The sequence below is a fragment of the Lichenostomus cassidix genome, chromosome 10, assembly GCF_008360975.1.
Source record: "Lichenostomus cassidix isolate B80296 chromosome 10, HeHo_3.0, whole genome shotgun sequence".
NCBI classification, from domain to species: Eukaryota; Metazoa; Chordata; class Aves; order Passeriformes; family Meliphagidae; genus Lichenostomus; species Lichenostomus cassidix.
The window spans coordinates 20,180,895-20,198,542 of NC_139491.1; the positions used below are offsets into that span (position 1 = coordinate 20,180,895).

General features: G+C 46.8%; 1 protein-coding gene and 2 non-coding genes across 3 annotated transcripts; 1 reads left to right on the top strand and 2 right to left on the bottom strand.

Annotated features, from left to right (window-relative positions):
* The first annotated feature begins 334 nt into the window (after nucleotides 1-334).
* Nucleotides 335-10,391, top strand: LOC146432962 (mitotic-spindle organizing protein 2B-like). Its single transcript, XM_085071196.1, has 3 exons — nucleotides 335-528; nucleotides 620-762; nucleotides 10,117-10,391. The coding sequence occupies exons 1-3, from the start codon at nucleotides 389-391 to the stop codon at nucleotides 10,275-10,277; spliced, it is 444 nt and encodes a 147-aa protein (XP_084927322.1). The 5' UTR covers nucleotides 335-388; the 3' UTR covers nucleotides 10,278-10,391.
* A 2,510-nt stretch (nucleotides 10,392-12,901) lies between these two features.
* Nucleotides 12,902-12,975, bottom strand: TRNAI-AAU (transfer RNA isoleucine (anticodon AAU)). The gene has a single exon. It is a non-coding gene; the product is annotated as a tRNA-Ile (tRNA).
* Nucleotides 12,976-13,048: 73 nt separating this feature from the next.
* Nucleotides 13,049-13,120, bottom strand: TRNAM-CAU (transfer RNA methionine (anticodon CAU)). The gene has a single exon. It is a non-coding gene; the product is annotated as a tRNA-Met (tRNA).
* Between the last annotated feature and the right edge of the window lie 4,528 nt (nucleotides 13,121-17,648).

Here is a 17,648-nt window from a genome sequence, read left to right on the forward strand (position 1 = left end):
GACTGCAGCGCGTTCGAGGAAGCTGCTGCCCGGCCCAGGGGACAGTTGGGGGCGAGAACACGGGTTCTGTATAGCTCCGCTGGTCCCCACAGCATCTCCGCACGCGAAACTGCCGCACCGTCTGGAGCGCGCCCAGCGGCCCTCCGTGGTCCCCGCGGAGGGCAGCGGGGCGGATACAGGAAGCTGCACACCGGACACTGCATAGCGGACACCGCAGACCAGGCGCCGGACTCGAGCGGCTGGAGCGCGGCTGCCGCCTGCTGGCCGTGCCGGGAGCATCAGGGCCGGGCGGGCGGGGGCGGGTCCGCCAGGAGCCACGGCCTAACGGCGTGGGGGCGTGGCTTGGAATGAGGAGGTGTGACCTGCCCGGGGACGTGACACCGCTGCCATGTCGGAGGCGGCGGGGGGAATGGCGGTGTCGGTGGCGGAGGCACGGCTGCGGCGGAAGCAGCTGCTGAGTGCGGAGGAGGTGGAGCTGTTCGAGCTGGCGCAGGCGGCGGGCAGCGGGCTGGACCCGGAGGTGTTCCGGTGAGCGGCGGGGGCGACCCCCGCGAGAGCGGCCGGTGCCGCTGGAGTCCCTTCTGACAGGTGCTCTCGGTGCTGGGTGTCGCCCCCGCAGGGTGCTGCTGGACCTGCTGCGCATGAACGTGGCGCCGCTTGCCGTGTTCCAGGTGCTGAAGTCGATGTGCGCCGGGCAGCGGCTCCCGCCGGGGCCCGAGGGCGGCCCCGCCCCACCAGCGCCTCTCCCCGCCGACACCCGAGGTACGCGCCGGGCGGGGGCGGAGCAGGGCGGGCGGGGGGCGGTGCCGGGCCCTTCCCTGGTGTGTCCCCGCGCAGAGGCCCTCGAGGCCGGCCGGCCCCCGGTGTCCCCGGGCCCTGCGCTGCGGCCGCCGCGGCCCAGAGCGCGCCTGGCCCTGCCGCGCGCCTGGTCCGCCGTGGGAAGGGGCCCGCGGGCCGCGCGGCCTGCCCCAGGGGCCGGCTCCGCCCGGGGGGCCCGCTCGGCGTGATCCTCTGCCCGGCCCGGCCGCTGCCCGCGCCTCGTTTGTCCTAATGTTTATCGGTTTTAGGGGGCCGGGGGGAGGTTGCTGCAGCACTTGTATTGCGTTTTGTATCCTACTTACTCTGCTTGCCAAGCTCTTAACTGAGAAAGGCTTTAATCCACAATATGCGGTATTGCTTTGTTTGTGTTTAACTCTAAAAATGTTGACGTTTCCGGGCCATGAGGAATCCTCGGAATAGGAGGAGAGCTGTGATGCTTCCTTTAATCTGTCCCCACGTGTGTGGTGGCTTCTAACACTCATCCAGTGGTTTCCATCCTGTAAAGATGGTATTTGTGTGGGAAGATGAAGTGGAAGGCTGTGGGGGACCGTCAACTAAAATAGTTACTGCTTTTGGATGCATTTATCTCTCCTTACTGCTGTAATTATCATGGACAGTAACAACCATAGCCCTGAACTTGTGCCATATATATGTGTGTATATATATATACATATATATATATATATATATATGTGTAATTTTTACTTTATTCCTAACTGGTTCTAATAAAACTTCTGTTTACTCCCTGAAGTGACTTTTGGCTGGTAGCTTGCCAATTCTATGGATTACTTCCAAAAGGTTTAAAAAGAAGCAACTGAAGTAAGTCTGTTGTCACTAAGCCTGAATTCACAGTGAAAAAAGTTCATTTCTCTTGTGCTCAAAAATGTGGCAGAAATGGGCAATGGTCCGAGCAAGGGCGTAGAAGTGGATGAGGTCAGTGTCCTGTTCTCTCTCCCTCTTTCTGTTTCAGGATGAAAACACTGTTGAAGCTGCTGGGTCTGTGTTGACCTATCCTGAATTTTGAGGCAAAAGTTGAAAAAGTAACTGTCAGTAAAGACTGTGCTTGGAACACAGAGAATGGGGCAAGAAAGAAAAGCTTGGTGGGCATAGGAGGGAGGAGAGTGAGGTTTCCCTGTTGTGATAGCATAGTAGCACTTAGTTTGGTTTTACTGCTGAGGCTGCCTTGGTGGTTGGGCATTTATTCTCTTGGCTGTGCTTCAATGTCCTGTAGAAAGTGAAGTTGAGATGGGGATTAATTTGAAAAGCAGTCAGTTTTGGGATAAAGGAATTATGCCACAATCTGGCACCTTCACAACAGCAGAGCTCAAGAGAATCCCCTCCTCGAGCAGCTGAGGGGAACTCAGAAAGTTTGCTGAAGCCCAAATGGAGTGTGTGGGTAAAGTGTCTGGGACTCCTTGGACTCCATGAACAGATTTCCCTTTCTAGGTAGTTGCCCTTGATTAAGAATTCCCTGCAGAGATGGTTGTGGTGAAGAGAACAGCCTCACATGTGACTGAGAAATGATTCTGAATGTGCACAGGGGCAAGGGAAGACACCTGTCTGACTACTTTTTCCTGAGCAAAATGGTAGAGGTGCAGCACTTGGATTTTTTCAAGTGTGAAGAAGTGTGCTATTCTAGTACCACATTAAGTGGAGACATCCCAAAAGAGCAGAGATTTTGAACAAAAGATGCTATTAAATTTTACTTACTCTTCTCAGTTGATGTTCCAGCTGTTACAGGCTGCTCAAACTGTGAAGGAATGTTGCTGAGGTTTTTGTTCTTGTCTGCCTGTAATGTGGAGCAGCTTTTGTTCTCTCATGTATGCTCTTTGAGTTGTACTTTCTGGACAAATGAGGCTTTTTTTCTAGCACTGGGCTACTGCTGTGAGCTAATTTTACTGAGTAGTAGGCTGGCTCAGGTTTGAGACATGCCAATGGCCACTTCTTTGTTAGTCAGCATTAAATTTCTCAAGAGGAAAAGCCAGAAGCCCTAAGGAAAAGTTGGTATGCCCTTAACTGGTGCCTCCTGCCACTCTGCTGTACGCACCTTAGAGAGGCTGAGTTTGCAGGAGTTAGTAGTTGTCTTGGGAGCTTAATTTGGTGCTCATTCTGCATCTTTAGCAGAGCATCTCCTGGTCTGAGTCAGATTTCAGTCCTAGTGTGTCCAGCCAGGCTTTTGTCTTGGTAGTATCCTTTTAAAATTGACATGTTGATATCCTGGAGTGCTCTGGGACAAGCCCTTGGAACCGAAGGCGAAGTGTAGTGAAGTTCAGAGAAAGATGGTGGTGTTTGTGGTAAATATTCCCTGTATTAGTTTGGCTTTCAGTGGCTAGTTTGGCCTATTGCTGCCTTATTTCCCAAGGCTAAAATATGTCCTCAGTGCCAGTTAATGCACTGGAATTGCTGAAACAAGAAGACTGTGTCCATCAAGCCACAGTTTTGCTGCAGATGTGGTCAAACATTAAATGCTGAGCTTGGATTTGCCCTCTTTGCAAGCTGTTGCGCGGTAATGGTGATGAAGAGGCATTTTGGCCTCTTCTTTCTTTTCCCACTCATCCTTGACCAAATTCCAATGGACAGCACCTTGTCAGAAGGGTTGGTCTTCTCAGCTGTGTCTTCTGTAAGCTTGTGTTAAATTAGAGCACTAACTCACTTTGAATGAAAGCTTCTCTTTTTAGTTTCTTCCAGCCCAGGTGACTTTGGTGTTACTCAGCTCCCAGTGACATCGGCCAATTCCTTTGTGAATAAAATTACCATTGAAAAGCTAGCGCTCAAAAAATGCTTTAAGCAGAACTTAAGCTCAATGAGGGCTTATCACAACTTTAGTCCTGTGTTTTCATTTTTGTGAGTACAAGAAGTGCTGGTAAGATTCTGTTAATGTGAAGGACATGTTTTTTCCAGTCCTCCTTGCAAGGATCACTGAATCAGAGAATGATTTGTGTTGGAAGGACCTTAAAGCTCATCTCATTCCACTCCCTGCCATGGGCAGGGATACCTTCCACTATCCAAGATTGCTCCAAGCCCCATCCAACCTGATTTTGGACACCTTGGGGGATGGGGCAGACATGGCTTCTCTGGGCAGTTTGTTCCAGGGCCTCACAAAACCCTCACAGGGAAGAATTTCTTCCCAATATCTGATAAAAACTTACCATCCTTCAACTTGAAAAAGAATCACTTCTCTTTCACTGAGCTTTCTAGTTCTGGGCCAAGCTTTATAGTTCAGTCCAAGTCCATCCTTCAGGAGTTGGGTAAGTGTTAATAAGGAGTCTGAGGGTGTCCTCTGGGTTGGATCTGTTCTGCAAGAGCGTTCGGTTTGCCTTGCCTTGCCTCACCTCCTTTCCCTTTAGCAGCTGCTGTAGAGAAGGGGAACCTAAGTGCTCTCTGCTGTTGGCTCTGCAATCTCTTGTTGGAAGATGCTGCTTCCATTTAAGAAGATGGTGCAGCTTGCATGCAGAACCAGGCATCTGGCGAGGGGAGATGCATTGCTGGGACATGTGTGTGTGGTTACAGCCCGAGCTCTGTGCTTGTACCAAGAACAGTGATTGTCCTGCTCAAGCTTCTGAAGCTGCTTCACGCCTGTCGGCTCAGCCCTTGCACTCCTTCCCTGTCAGAAGGCAGACAAGTGGCTGAAGGAATCCAGGTCTCACCAAAGATCACCCAAACCTGCTCTGCTGCAGTTATATCAGTAATGAGATCCTGGATTAGGCTTCCCAGCACATCATGGTGCAGGGCTTTTTGAAACAGCTAAAATAAGGCTGCTGCAGTAGTACTGATTAGCACTATTGGTGGTGGGGGTTGCCCTGTAGTTATTTCAGCTTTTGTGCTGATGAAACATCAGGGAGTCTGAAATGAGTGACTTTGTGTTTTCCCACAGAACACAGCCGTGGTGTTCTGTGTTGGCTGGTAACTGAATTAATGACAGCTGCCTGCAAATTGCTGTGTGTAGGAATGGGAGCATCCATCTAGCATATTTAGCTGGATAGAACTTAATGTGAGCTATGTTCAAAACGGTCCCTCAACATTAGATTTGGGTAGGAAAGTGCTGGTTTGAAAGAGAAAGCATACCTGGGAATTTCTTTGTGTGTGTGTGAGGATGAGGGTTCTGTTAAGGACAGTGGTGTTGAGTTTGGCCTAGACTAGATGTGTGTAATTAAGTATCCCATTTTCTTTCTATGCTTTCTGTTTCCATCAGCAAGCTCTCAAGTCCCTGCTGGTTCCCCTGTGGTTTTCTACTTCTGATACACATGCATATGTCAATGCCCTGTTCTTTGTTTAGGCTGATTAATAGTATTTGATGCTTCTCTCATTCTTTGCACTCCAACCTCTTTTTTCACATTCCTGGCTGCCCCAGAAAAAGTGTCTTCCCATAAAATTACTTCCCAAAGCTTTGCCCCACCTAATTTCTCTTCTGAATGTGTTGTTAACATCAGCTTGAGCTTTAAAACCTGTCTCCTTTGTGGGAGTGTCGCTTGGTATGTGGATTTTAAGGCTGCAAGGAACTTAGTGACACAGGAGGGAGTTGTGCATAGCAGGGTCAGAATGCTCTCCTGCCCAGGGAAACCGTCAAACTCCAGTGCCTGTTGGAAAAGCCAGTGAGCCCATCACCAGCCATGGGCTCTGTCAGAGATTCACTGGGTGAGTTTTTCTGATCTGTGTGGAAAATTACGCTGTGGAGAATCACAAGTCCTTTTCTGCCCCTGCTGTTTTTAACTACTTTGTTCCTGTGTAAATACTTAGATACAATCAAGGCCTCAGAATTATAAGTGTTGCTGTTCAGTTGTTTCCTAAATATTCCTCTGTGTATTATGCAGCTTGTTGCCAACTTTGTCCTGCCTGTGTGTTCTTGCCATCTTCGTGGTTTTTTATTCTTCCCTGTTCACCCCTTTTTCTCACTTCTTGTTTCTTTCCCCTTGTGCTGTCTGTCTTTAGCTGTGACCAACCTTTTGGAGTGGTGACTGTCAGCACTCTTGGGTGCTGCTGGCTGGCCATGCCAGCTGCTTTGCATTCCTCTTTCACTCAGCCTTGAGTTATCTCAGGGTCCAATTTGATGTGGGATTTGTAGTGTAGTTGTGTATTAAGGAGATAAGGATAATGCTGACAAGGAGAATGCTGCGTAAAGCTCTGATATGGCAGAGAGAATCCCCTTGGAGATGCTAAGGATTTATCTTAAATTTATTTAAGCTGGGGTTTATACATCATACAGTGAATTTTCCTGTGGGTTATACTGGCTATTATGTTTTAATTGTAAATTAAATATCTCCATGGGATCTGAGTGGTGGCAATGTGTGTCTTGCACCTGAAAACATTCCCGGGTACTTCATGGTCTGCATATCTTCTCTGAAAAAAAATCTGTAGAATTACCTATTGGTGACTTATATAGAACTAATCAAACGACAAATAGAATCGTGATCATGGTTTTCTTACTTAGTTGCTCATACTCAGGTTTTTTCCAGTACTCCATCAATACCACTCCAATGAGTGGGTTTCCTGCAGTCACTGAGGACCAGTTAGGTTGCCTTCCAGATCTTATCCTGCAAGTCTCACTCCCTCCAGCTCTTCTACCATAAACAACACAGTTTAAGCCCTTTGAATTACAGGTCTTTGCTCATGTTTTATGAAATGATGGACATGGTAAATACATGGGACAAGTTCTATGCACAGAGCATTCCTGATGCAAAGTTATTGCTGTTCCTTTCCCCGCAGGATCACATTCCAAAATGCAGTTTTGAAAACGATTTTTCTGTATTGTAGGCAACTGACTAGCTTTGATGTATAGACCTCTGTCATCTTCTGGTACAGAAATTATCATTATGTCAGTTATTTTAGAACTGATCAAAAATTTCTCAGCTGTACTGTGCTTTCTGGGATGACTGAAATTCCCTTGGTTAAAAGTTCCTGTACCTTTTCTCTCCCAGGAGGTAATAATAAATTCTGATCCCCTTAAAATATAGGTGATGGGTAGTGAAGTAGTCTTTTCTACTTCAGCAGACAAACAGCTCTTCTTCTTCCTTATCCCAGGAATAATTGGCAAAAAGTATAGCCTGGAATGCTCACAACCTGCTGTAGCTCTAGTCCCAAAAGAATAGGTAGCCATGGAGGTCTCTCCCCTGTCACGCTTTCCCTGTGGGAGGTTTGCTGGGTTACCTGAGACTCTGAGCTTTCCTCTCTGCTGGGCATCGAGCTAAATGCTGCACTGGGATGATTATTTCAGTATGTCTTTTCAGGCTGATTATCAAGCTTTTTTCCCCCTCTTTTTTATGCTCTGTAAGGCAAGACCTGACAGAAAGGAAAGGGATTTAGAGGAATACTGTAAATGCCAGACTTGTCATGTGTGGTTTTGTGGCAAAGTAATGAGATATGAGTTTGAATGATAACTCTGAGTGACAATTCATTCTTTCCCCTAACCCTACCAAAGAAACACTCAAAAAATCTTACAGACTCAATAGGAAAATGAGGGACCTCTTCTCCATCTTCTCTTTCTGTAATCTTACGTGCAAGAGAAAGAGAGAAAATGAGATATCCCTGTGGTGGTGAAACAAGTAAAATGAGGAGCAACCAGGGACACGTGAGAATTTGTAGGGAAAAGGCTGGTGTATTTTATGTTGATCAGTGATGGGAGAGAAGTTTCTGTGGCTCTGCTGAGCAGTCTTGAAGAGAGCTGTTTATCAAAAGACCAGGAGAGATGAATGATTTGGGCTCTTGAGTGATGATTTGGCTCTGGAAAGAGCCCAGGTAATGTATTAACTGCTGAAGATGTGGCAGCAGTTTTGAAGACCTGAGAATTGTGTTGCAGAACAGGCCAGCTTGGGGGGGTTATGTCAATATGCACTGCAGGAGATATCTTGAGACTGTTGCAGCTCTGGTATCCCTGACTGTGCTTCAAGTAAATGTACCAACAGACATATATATTTGTTTACCAGTGAGAGAAAAATCTGTAGTCCTTGTTACTGCTCAGAGGCAGGAAAGGATTCCTTTAGGAAAGTGGTAGGTTGAGCAAAGAGGAGACTGAAAGAGGAGAGCTTTAGATTTCTACTTCTGAAAGCATATTTGGGGTTGCAGTTCCTTTCTTTGCTAAAGCTGATTGATCTTCTCTTGCCTCCTGCTTGACACCAAGGCAGTGTTTCCTTCTCCCTCTGGTACTTAAAACTGCTTGTGTGCACATACCATTCTTCCCAAACAGTACCTGGCTCTCGAGATAAACAGCTCCTGCTTCTCAGGTCATCTCTGGGGAGGCAGGTAATTTGATTAGGCTCTCTCTTACCTTGTCTCTTGCTTTTGCAGCTATTTGGGCTGCAGTTATTCTGTGACAGCCAGACACATTCAAGGTAAGGACCTCTTGTGTCACCAAGGAATATGTCAGTGAAATCCTATTGTTCTTCTGTAGTACTTGAATTACGGATAGTTTATGGTCATTGAGCTGCTTTTGTGCTTTGTGGTAATTGAATCTATTATCTCTGATAGATAACTGAGGAAAGCACAAACCATGCCTGTCCCTGCACACTTCAGGAGCTGTCCATGCATCTCACAGGTGCATGGCTCTGCACAGGCTGCTAACAAAAATATATTGTGTATTTATGCAGTTTGACTGGTTTGTTTTACTGTGATTTCAAGGCTAGGGGAATGGAGGGCCCATGCTTTAAGCTCAGCTTCTCTTCAGTCAAATGACTCTTTCTCCCTGAGTTGTTTCAGCTGGGTCAGAACATCGAGGGCCTGACTCCAGTAGTGCTTAATGGTACCAGCGTGTGTGTGCACATGGCTGGAGTTGTACATGGGTTGAGGACCTGCCCTCTCAGCAGACAGATGCATGTGAGAAGGGGGAGGATATTCACCTGGGGACATGTCCGGGATTGCTAAAAGCATCACAGTGAATAATGCTTTTATCCCTGCCACATTTTCTCTCAAATACTATGAGATCACGTATTGCCTTCGCGCAATGTGTTTGTTTTCATGGACAGCACTTGCTTTAGTGGAGCTGCGTAAAGTGCCTGAGCTACAACACAACTGGCAAGGCTGGTTGGCTGGCTTGGGATGGTGACTGCTGGCATGTCACTGACATGCTTGACAAGAAGAGAGGCTCTCAAGAGCACCTGACTTGGCTGGGATAAGTGAATGGATTTTTGTGCCACCCAAATTTTACCAGATGAGTAGTGGCCACCTGCTCTTACTTGGAAGTTCTCAGATTGTCTTTCTGGTACAGCAAGGTGTTAACTGGTGATGTGAGTCCTGTTCCCAGACAGCTGCTCCAAGGAGACAGAATGGTCTGGTAAGTAACTGTGCACTGTCTATAGCACAGATGATCCAAGATAATGATTTCCAAACCATGTCCATGGAGATTATCTAGAGTGTGGAGCAGCTGCTGGTCTTGTGGAACTTGCTCTGATAATGATTGCCAGAATGTCACTCTTTATTTAATTGCATGCATGTAACTACAGCCCACTGTATTCCTGTATGTTTTCTCCTTGCTATTATTCATTTTTATGATGCTTCATGGAGGTTGCCGTCTTTAGTAAAAACTGTGCATCCCATTCCTTTTATTCTCTTTCCTGAAGTGAGTCCTACTTCTCACCTGAGGGAGTGGCAGGAAAAGTCAGTGTCCCTCATCCCCTCCTGACATTTGTCAGCAGCACTGTCTGTCACTCTCTCCTCTGGCAGGATCCTGTTGCCCCTTGCCTCCCTCAGCTTCTGCCTTTGTACCCACTGCTGTTCCCTGCTCCCACTCTGCCTCTCAGAGCGTGTCAACTGTGCCTCCAGGAGGGGAACTCTCACCTTCTGAACTCAGTAAAAAACATCTGAAAGTCCTGTGTTGGAGTCTGAGCTCCTGAAAACCCCAGAAAATGATAGGAAATCCAAATCTGCTCATTGAGTGACAGAAGTGATATGGAGAGAATTGTTTGTGATCTGATGATGTGGCAGCAGCCTCAGACACTGGTGAACACTGGCACATCCTTTCGTTTATCCCAGCTTGACGTGTTGGAAGCTCTTGGTGTTACAGCAGTGCTGTTTGCTATGCTGCTGTTCTGTGCAGAATGACTGGAACAAAGTGACTAGTTACTTTGTAGATTAAACCTCATTACAATTAAAAATGCTTCTATTGCAACATCTTAGGGTTTTGTGGCACCAATAACTATTGGGCTGAATTGACCGATCTGCTTTCTGCACTGGATACTGAAGACGTTTGTGAGATGTAATGGAGTTTTGCCTCCTGCATGGTTCCTGAGGGAATGTTTGTGGCTAGCTGCTATGTGGTGATGCTTGGGTTGGGATTGTGAAAATTAATGGATGTATTTGTTTATTCAGGGAGAAATAAAACCAGCTCCGCTATCAGTGGGACACAGATTCTGGCTGAAAGAAGTAGCCGGGAAGGATCTGCCCAGAGGATGCCCCGACAGCCGAGTGTGAGCCGGGTGCCAAAGGCAGGAACCTCTGGGAAGAACAGCGGGGGAGGCAGCGGTACCTAAATAAGGCCTTTGAACAGATGGATTTTGATGCTTGACAATGTATATAAATTGTGCTTGTTAAAGCTGCTTGTGTTGTATGTATTAACCTACAAACATGATTTGTAACACAGGGAACAGAGCTGTTGGTTCTTATTTCCAAAACTTCATTTGGCCATGCAGACTGCTAGGAAGTGTTTTTGCATTTGGCTTGCCCTGTTTCTCCACATACCTGTTTACAGCATTCTAGCACCTATATCTGAAATCAGATTTACGCCTTCCAAGACATAATCCCATGCTCAGTCCTCCCAGTGGTGCTGATGTGATTATTCATTTATAAAGCGCTACAGCCCACTTTGCCTCAGGAGCCAGATAAAATGAGGAGATTGTGCCAGATAAGGGAGGCAACAGCTTTACTGCTTAGGGCAAGAGACATACAAGTACCTAAAGCAGGTAACTGGGTAACTCTAAAGCAGGTAACTCTAACTTTAGAGCTAAAGTGTTACCATGCATCATTCCAGAGGGTCTCCAGACAGTGGGGTGCCTCCTAATGGCTCTGGGAGCTCAGGGGCTGTTAATAAATTCCATGTCCCTAATTAGGAGAAAGTGCCTGCATTCTGTGGGAGTTAGAAAGTGATTCCTAAACTCAAGATCTCTCAGAGGCCTGCTTCAACAGGTGCTAAAATGAGATTTGCAAGGTCTGGGTTTCTCTTACTCTGATCAGGGAGCAAAGTGCAGCTACTCCCCTCGGTAAAACTGAGATGGTGGAGTTCAGAGGCCTGAGGGGAGGTAGCCAGGCACAAGTTTTGGTCACAGACACTGAGTGTCAGGAGAGCAGACTTTGGCCTCTGTGAGTATCTGCTTGATACAGTCTCATGGGTTGAAGCCCTGGAGGGAAACGGCACCCGAGGAAGGAGGCTGGTATTCTAGAATATCAATGCTCAAAAACAGTCCTGCCTGACAACTCAGAGCTGCATCCCATGCCTAAGCTCCAGCTACAACCCTGATATCCTTTGGAGCCACGTCCCTGGCCCCTGTCACCTGCCACCCCATGTCCAACCCCACTCATAACTTCAGCCTTGTTCCCTCCAGGCTCTGCAGAGCTGGAGATGCTGCTGGGAGCTGCAGTGAACTGGGGCTTGGCTGGGGTGCAGCACCTTAGGGCAGGGGCTGTCCCCTGTGGCACCTCAGCTCAGTGTCCTTGGAGCTGTAACCCTGAGGTTGTCGAGGACACTGTGGAAGGGACAAGGCAGGATGTGGGATGTTTTTGAGGCATGCTGGGGACAGCCAGGGCTGCAGGGAGCCCTCCTACCCCATGAGACAGCATTATGTTCTGTGATTAAAAGCTCATCTCCTGGAGTGAAGAGGAGCAGGGGGAGGTGGGAATCACAGATCTACTGTGTTTGGGATCCCCTGTCCCGGCTGCTCCCAGGGCTCTTTTTGGGCTTGGAGGTGGCTCCCATCCAGCGGGTGAATGGGATCACTCTGCAGGTCACATCTGGTCCCTTGCTAGGGGCAAAGGTCATGGTATGCAATGCAAGGGAAGAGCATTTTGGGATTGTGGGTTGTTACGGGATGTTCAGGGGGAGGAACCAAAAGTGGAGACAAGGAAGGATCATGGTGGTTTTGGGGAGCCATAAATGTGGGAAAATAGCAGGATAAGGGTATGATGGTCTGCATGGCAGCTAATGCCTGTCTGCCAGTTTGGGATTACAAACACAGTCTGTGCCTCCTGGGGATACACACTCCTTGCTGGCTGAAGAGGGGGACATGGACATTTGTCACTCTTAGGGTGCTTAATCAGGTGCATGGGCCACTGACTGGTCACTGACTTTCTGTACAAAGCTGGTTTCTGACAATTCTTCACTGTTTAAATGGGCAATGTTGCCTGTAGCATTGCCATAGAGGCTTTTAAATCCACAGATAATTTTATGAGATTTGTTTTATAAAGCAGTTAAAGCAGATAAGAAAATCAAACTAATTAAAGCTCTGTCAATATTTGCATAGAGATTTGTGATGTCAAGTGAAACTCATGCTACTTGAGTGACTTCAGAATTCTCAAGATTTTAGAAGGGTAACACAGAATGTGCAAACACTCACCCAATAAATTGAGGGCTCTCAATCTCACAGAGTGACCTTGAGCAGCATCCTGACTCAGGGGGAGACCCCAACAGTCCTTCTCTGAGCACAGCTGACTCCACTGCCCCGGCTGCCCAGCAAGGCTTCATCTGTACCCCAGCTGAGTCTGATTTGTCGTCAGATGGTCACAATAAACCCTGCTGGCCGAGGTCTGACCTTCGGCCACTCCACAGCAGCAGCAGGTGCAGTGGTTAGTGCCACACACCTGAATCCAGCCATCGCATGGCTGAGGTCAGTCCCAGTTGTAGCAGGCTGCTAGAGCTGGTGCACCTGCCTCAAGCACCCAGTGAAATTTATCCTTAAATAGGAATGAACTATTCCTATTAAGGAGGAATAGGAGGAGTAGGGAAAGCAGAGGGAGAGCCTAGAAGCTCTCTCCGTGGACCATCTGCCGGGGCTGAGTAGTGCAGGCAGGATCTCTGTTTTCCTACAGCATATTTTACTGCACCATTATTGCCAAAAAAGGGCCGGACGGGAAAGAAAAGTTTAAAATACAGGAATAGCCGCTGTGGCCCGTACGGGGATCGAACCCGCGACCTTGGCGTTATTAGCACCACGCTCTAACCGACTGAGCTAACCGGCCACTCTGTTAGGGGTGTCGCGCCGCCACCTGCTGGCCTGCCGCCGCCGTCCCGAAAAGAAGCAACAAACTAGCTTAGCAGAGGATGGTTTCGATCCATCGACCTCTGGGTTATGGGCCCAGCACGCTTCCGCTGCGCCACTCTGCTGCTCTCATCACGTGTGGTTGGAATGAATCTCTATTTATGCTTCTGCCCCGCCCCCTGGCACGAGGCAGCGGCGGCACCAACAGCCCGTGAAGAGTGACGGGATCACTCCGCTGCCCCCAAAACAGGGGACAACGAATGAACACACTGTGGTGCGTGGCTGCCCCACTTGGTGTTATAGCTTCGACCTTCTCCCGGGAACCACGAGCTAAGTCTCCATTATGATGCTGAAACCAAACGGAGACAAAGCCCATCTCGTACCTTCTGTTTTTTGGCTTGCCTGGTAGGAGCTGCCATTCACCTGTTGTATACAACTACCTGTCCATCAGATTTTGGGAAAACAGGCAAGTATCCTATGGGGAACATATAAGAAGGCAGGTGGGTAGATTTTTGCGCGAGCTTCTCACAAATTCAGGAGCATGGTTTCCAAAACTGCTGTCAGTGGGAGATACAAATATTTTGGAAAAACCCCTGGATGAGAACATAAAGCCTGGGACTGGAGCTACTCAGCACATCACACATCCTGTGTCTGCCTCAAACAGCTCCACTGTGGTCCCATTTTTTCTGGCAGCAAGCAGGCCTCCCAAAGCAAGCAATTCACTCATATGCTTTCACAGAGCTTCTTTTACTTGCTTGTTTCTCAGACTGTAGATGAGAGGGTTGACCAAGGGAGTGAGAATGGTGTAAAAAGCAGAGAAGACTTTATTTGGCTCAATTTGTATATTGTGATGAGGGAGTACATAGATAACTCATATTGACCAGTAAAAAAGAATCACCACAGTAAGATGTAAGGAGCAAGTGGAAAAGGCCTTTTTCCTTCCAGTGGCAGAAGGAATTCTCATGCGTGTGACAACAATGTAGAGACTGTAGTCACAATCTCCAGGATGAGAAGGTCAACAAGGTTGTAGTGCTTCTCTTTTATTTTTGCCTCATGTGTACTGAATAATATCCTTCACTAGATTCCCTTGCAAGTCTGATTTTCCAAAATTCCTAAGGCTTTGACTTAATTGTTCTGGATCTGTTTAAAAAAAATTTCACTGGTCAAAGCTAGTCCCAAATGGTGGTTTAAGGGTATGCTGGCATAGGAAGACAAGAGAGTGCATGCAAGGACAGGTAACCTGAGAGGAATACAGACAAGCTGTCTGAGCAAATAAGGATCAAGTTAGGAGAGATAAAGCCCTGTTAAAATTAAACCTGGCCAGGGACTCCAAGGGCAATGAGAAAATCTTCTATATATACCTTGGTGATAAAAGAAAGGAAAATGTGGGCCCTCTCGGGGCCTCTATTTCTGGAAAGAAACAAGAGATCTGGTTACTCAGGACTTGGAGAAAGGTGAGGGACTCAACAACTTATTTGCCTTGATCTTCACCAGCAAGTGCTCCAGCAACACTGCCTGAGTCACAGGATCTGAAAACAGAGTGACGACACTGGGGTTGTTCAGATTGTGCGGAAGAGAAGGCTCCACGGCGACCTTAGAGCTTCTTCAGTGCTTAAAGGTCCTAAAGCTCCAAGAGAGCTGGAGAGGGACTTTGGACACAGTAAAAGGGGGAATAACTTCATATTGACAGAGCAGGGTTAGGGTTAGAGATTAGGAAGAAATCCTTCCCTGTGAGGGTGGTGAGGGCCTTGCACAGGTTGCCCAGAGAATCTGTGGCTGCTCAACCCCTGGAAATGTCCAAGGCCAGGTTGGATGGGGCTTGGAGCAACCTGGGATAGTGGAAGTTGTGCCTGCACATGGCAGGGGGTGGAACGGGATGAGCTTTGAGATCCCTTCAAACCCAAATTTTTCTGTGATTCTATGAAAGGAACTGAATGGAAAATCTACTTCTCTTTTTCTTCTGAGTGGAGTCTTGCACTCAGCTCTGTTTTTATCCAGAGATGCATGGATTTGGGAGAGGTATTTGCAATCTATTTGTATTTTTCAAGATGATAAAACTGTCCACATAAATTCCAAGCATGTGCCTTCATTGGAAGGGACAATCTTCAACCCTGCATTCCCTAAACACATTCTCTATTACAAATACAACTTCAGGGTTTTTTATTTTTTCCCAGCCCATTGTCTTCACAGATCTAGCACTCCAATTTAGGAGCATCTATTTGAACTATCTTCACTGGATTTAATATCGCCTCATTCAGAACAGTGGCATCTAAACCCTCGTCTCAGACTCCTCTTGCAGTGTATGGAAAGAAGGAAATGCTTTCGTCTGTCATCCATCCCACAGGTTTTATATATCTGGTTTGTATGAGTGGAATCGTCCAAGGAATTATTTTTATCGTTCCACTGACAGTAACAGAAGTTTAGACATTAGCTCAGGAGTTAGCCTCTGCCATTCAGACCTCACCTCCTTTTTGATGTTGCTCACAACATTTAGGCACTGTAGGGAGGTCACTCTTTGATACAGCAGTGAAGGTCCTATAACAACAGCCTCTCAAGGACTTAAATCTGGACCACGTAGGATAGAATAACTTTGCAAAACATACACATTACTTTCCACAGATCTAATTTTGAATTTTCCCTTAAACACTTATCCACTCAAAATTCTGATTTTTTAGCTACTTGGACAATGTCTGACCACTGCAAATAATTGAAGTGTGGCCTGTTTCTGTGTCAGTCAACAAACCCTTCAACTCTGTTTCTTTCCAGGAACTACAGGAACATTGAAATCCAACTAAAAATCTTTTGACTTCTCAAGGTTTTGTATCCATCTTTATTTTCTTTAGGATCTTGTTTTTCTTAGGAAAAAGTGGAAAAAAAAAGGAAGAGTGAGAGCTCCTTGTTTGGAAAAGATGTGTCGTGTGTTGCCCTCACATAATTTTCATATTTTCCTTTTTTTTTTAAATTTAGTCAACAGAGCATACCAACTCTCCTTTTTCATTCTATGTTTCTTCCTGTCACCTTGCTTCTTAAAAACCTTTTCAGTGCTAAGACTGGAGAAGCACCCCAGAGGATAATCAAGCAAACAAAAGCCCTGGAGAGGTTGTTGTCACTAGCCTCATATGAATATAAGTAACCACTCTTTCCCCATATACTCTGATTGGAATTAGCACTTTCGTAGCCAGTGTTTGGGCCTGGATGGAATTAGATGGATAGATAGAAATATAATTGAGTGAAAGATTACTATGATGGTCATAGTTGCACTCAAGTCAGCACTGGTGTGTGGAAGTCTAAACCTGAATTGAAAGCCAGGCAGGTGCCTGTGCTGCTATTCCAGGAATACTCAGGAGATGCTGATCAATCTTCTTTTCCTGCAGGGTGACTGTGATCTAGCTGTGTATCACAAATGAGTGAGATGACTGTTCCAAGTCCTGGATTTTGACCACAGCTTCCTATCCAGTGTTTAAGGCCAGGTGGACTCTAATTTGTTAGTCAGTGCTCAGGCTGCTTAATCTGCAAGGCCAGGCAGACACAGCATGAATAAATATCTCTTGGCAAAGCACAACTTTTCATCTATTTGGTGAACCTCAAAACTTAAAAATATCCTAAGAAGAAGGGACAAATCAAAGACCATGTGGAAAAAAAGTGATCTCCTAAATCTGAGAGGGAGTTGTATTAGGCAAACACCACTAGATGGGACTGTAGTCAAACCAGTCTGAAAGACCAATTTCTACCACAGTGACTTCAGCCCCTACAGAGCTGGTCCTTGCTGAGATGCAGAGCCACAATGTCACCCATTTTGATTGATAACATGAGATGGAATAAATCTGTCTCAAAATTACAAAATCTGCCTGGTGACTTTGCCATGGGATACCCATGGTTTACCACCAAGTAGCCACTCTGTCTGTTCTACTGAAGGAATAAAATGCTTCTGTTCAACCAGAAGGGCTCAGCTACATCATCCCCATGGTGTCTGTGTATGAGTGTCATAGAGAGGCTTTAATTTGGAGGACAAGACACAGCAGAAGGCAAACCTCTGTTCTTGGTGCCAGAAGGCCTTCACAGGACAACCCTGATGAATTGAACCTGGACAGGGACATAAAGGGCAACAAGAAAAGCTTCTCTAAGTGTGTTGGTGATAACAGGAAGACAAGGGGTAAGGTGGGTTGTCTTCAGAAAGATATGGGAGACCTGATTACCTGGGACATGGGGAAGGCTGAAGTACTCAACCACGTTTGCTTCTATATTCACCAGCAAGTGCTCCAGCCACACCGTTCAAGTCACAGGAGGCAAAGGCAGGGACTGGGATAAGGATGAACCAGCCACAGTATGCGATAATCAGGTTTGAAACCATCTAAGGAACCTGGAGTTGCACACACCCATGGGATCTATGAGATGTCTCCAAGGGGAGCTATGGAATGAGTTGTGTAAGCCACTCTCCATCATATTTGAGATGTCATGGCAGTCTGGTGAAGTTCCTACTGACTGGAAAAAGGGAAACACAACCCATTTTTAAAAAGGGAAATAAGGAAGACCCAGGAAATTACAAATCAGTCAGTCTCACTTCTGTGCCCAATAAGTTCATGGAGCAGATCCTCCTTGAAACTATGTCAAGACACATGAAAAATGAGGGGGTGATTTTTTTCTGCTTTTTCC

Bases quoted from the DNA above. Each gene is read 5' to 3' on its own strand.
- LOC146432962 (XM_085071196.1), top strand. From the start codon at position 389: ATGTCGGAGGCGGCGGGGGGAATGGCGGTGTCGGTGGCGGAGGCACGG. The intron at 529-619 runs GTGAGCGGCGGG...TCGCCCCCGCAG, and splicing joins CTGGACCCGGAGGTGTTCCG to GGTGCTGCTGGACCTGCTGC. The intron at 763-10,116 runs GTACGCGCCGGG...TTGTTTATTCAG, and splicing joins TCTCCCCGCCGACACCCGAG to GGAGAAATAAAACCAGCTCC.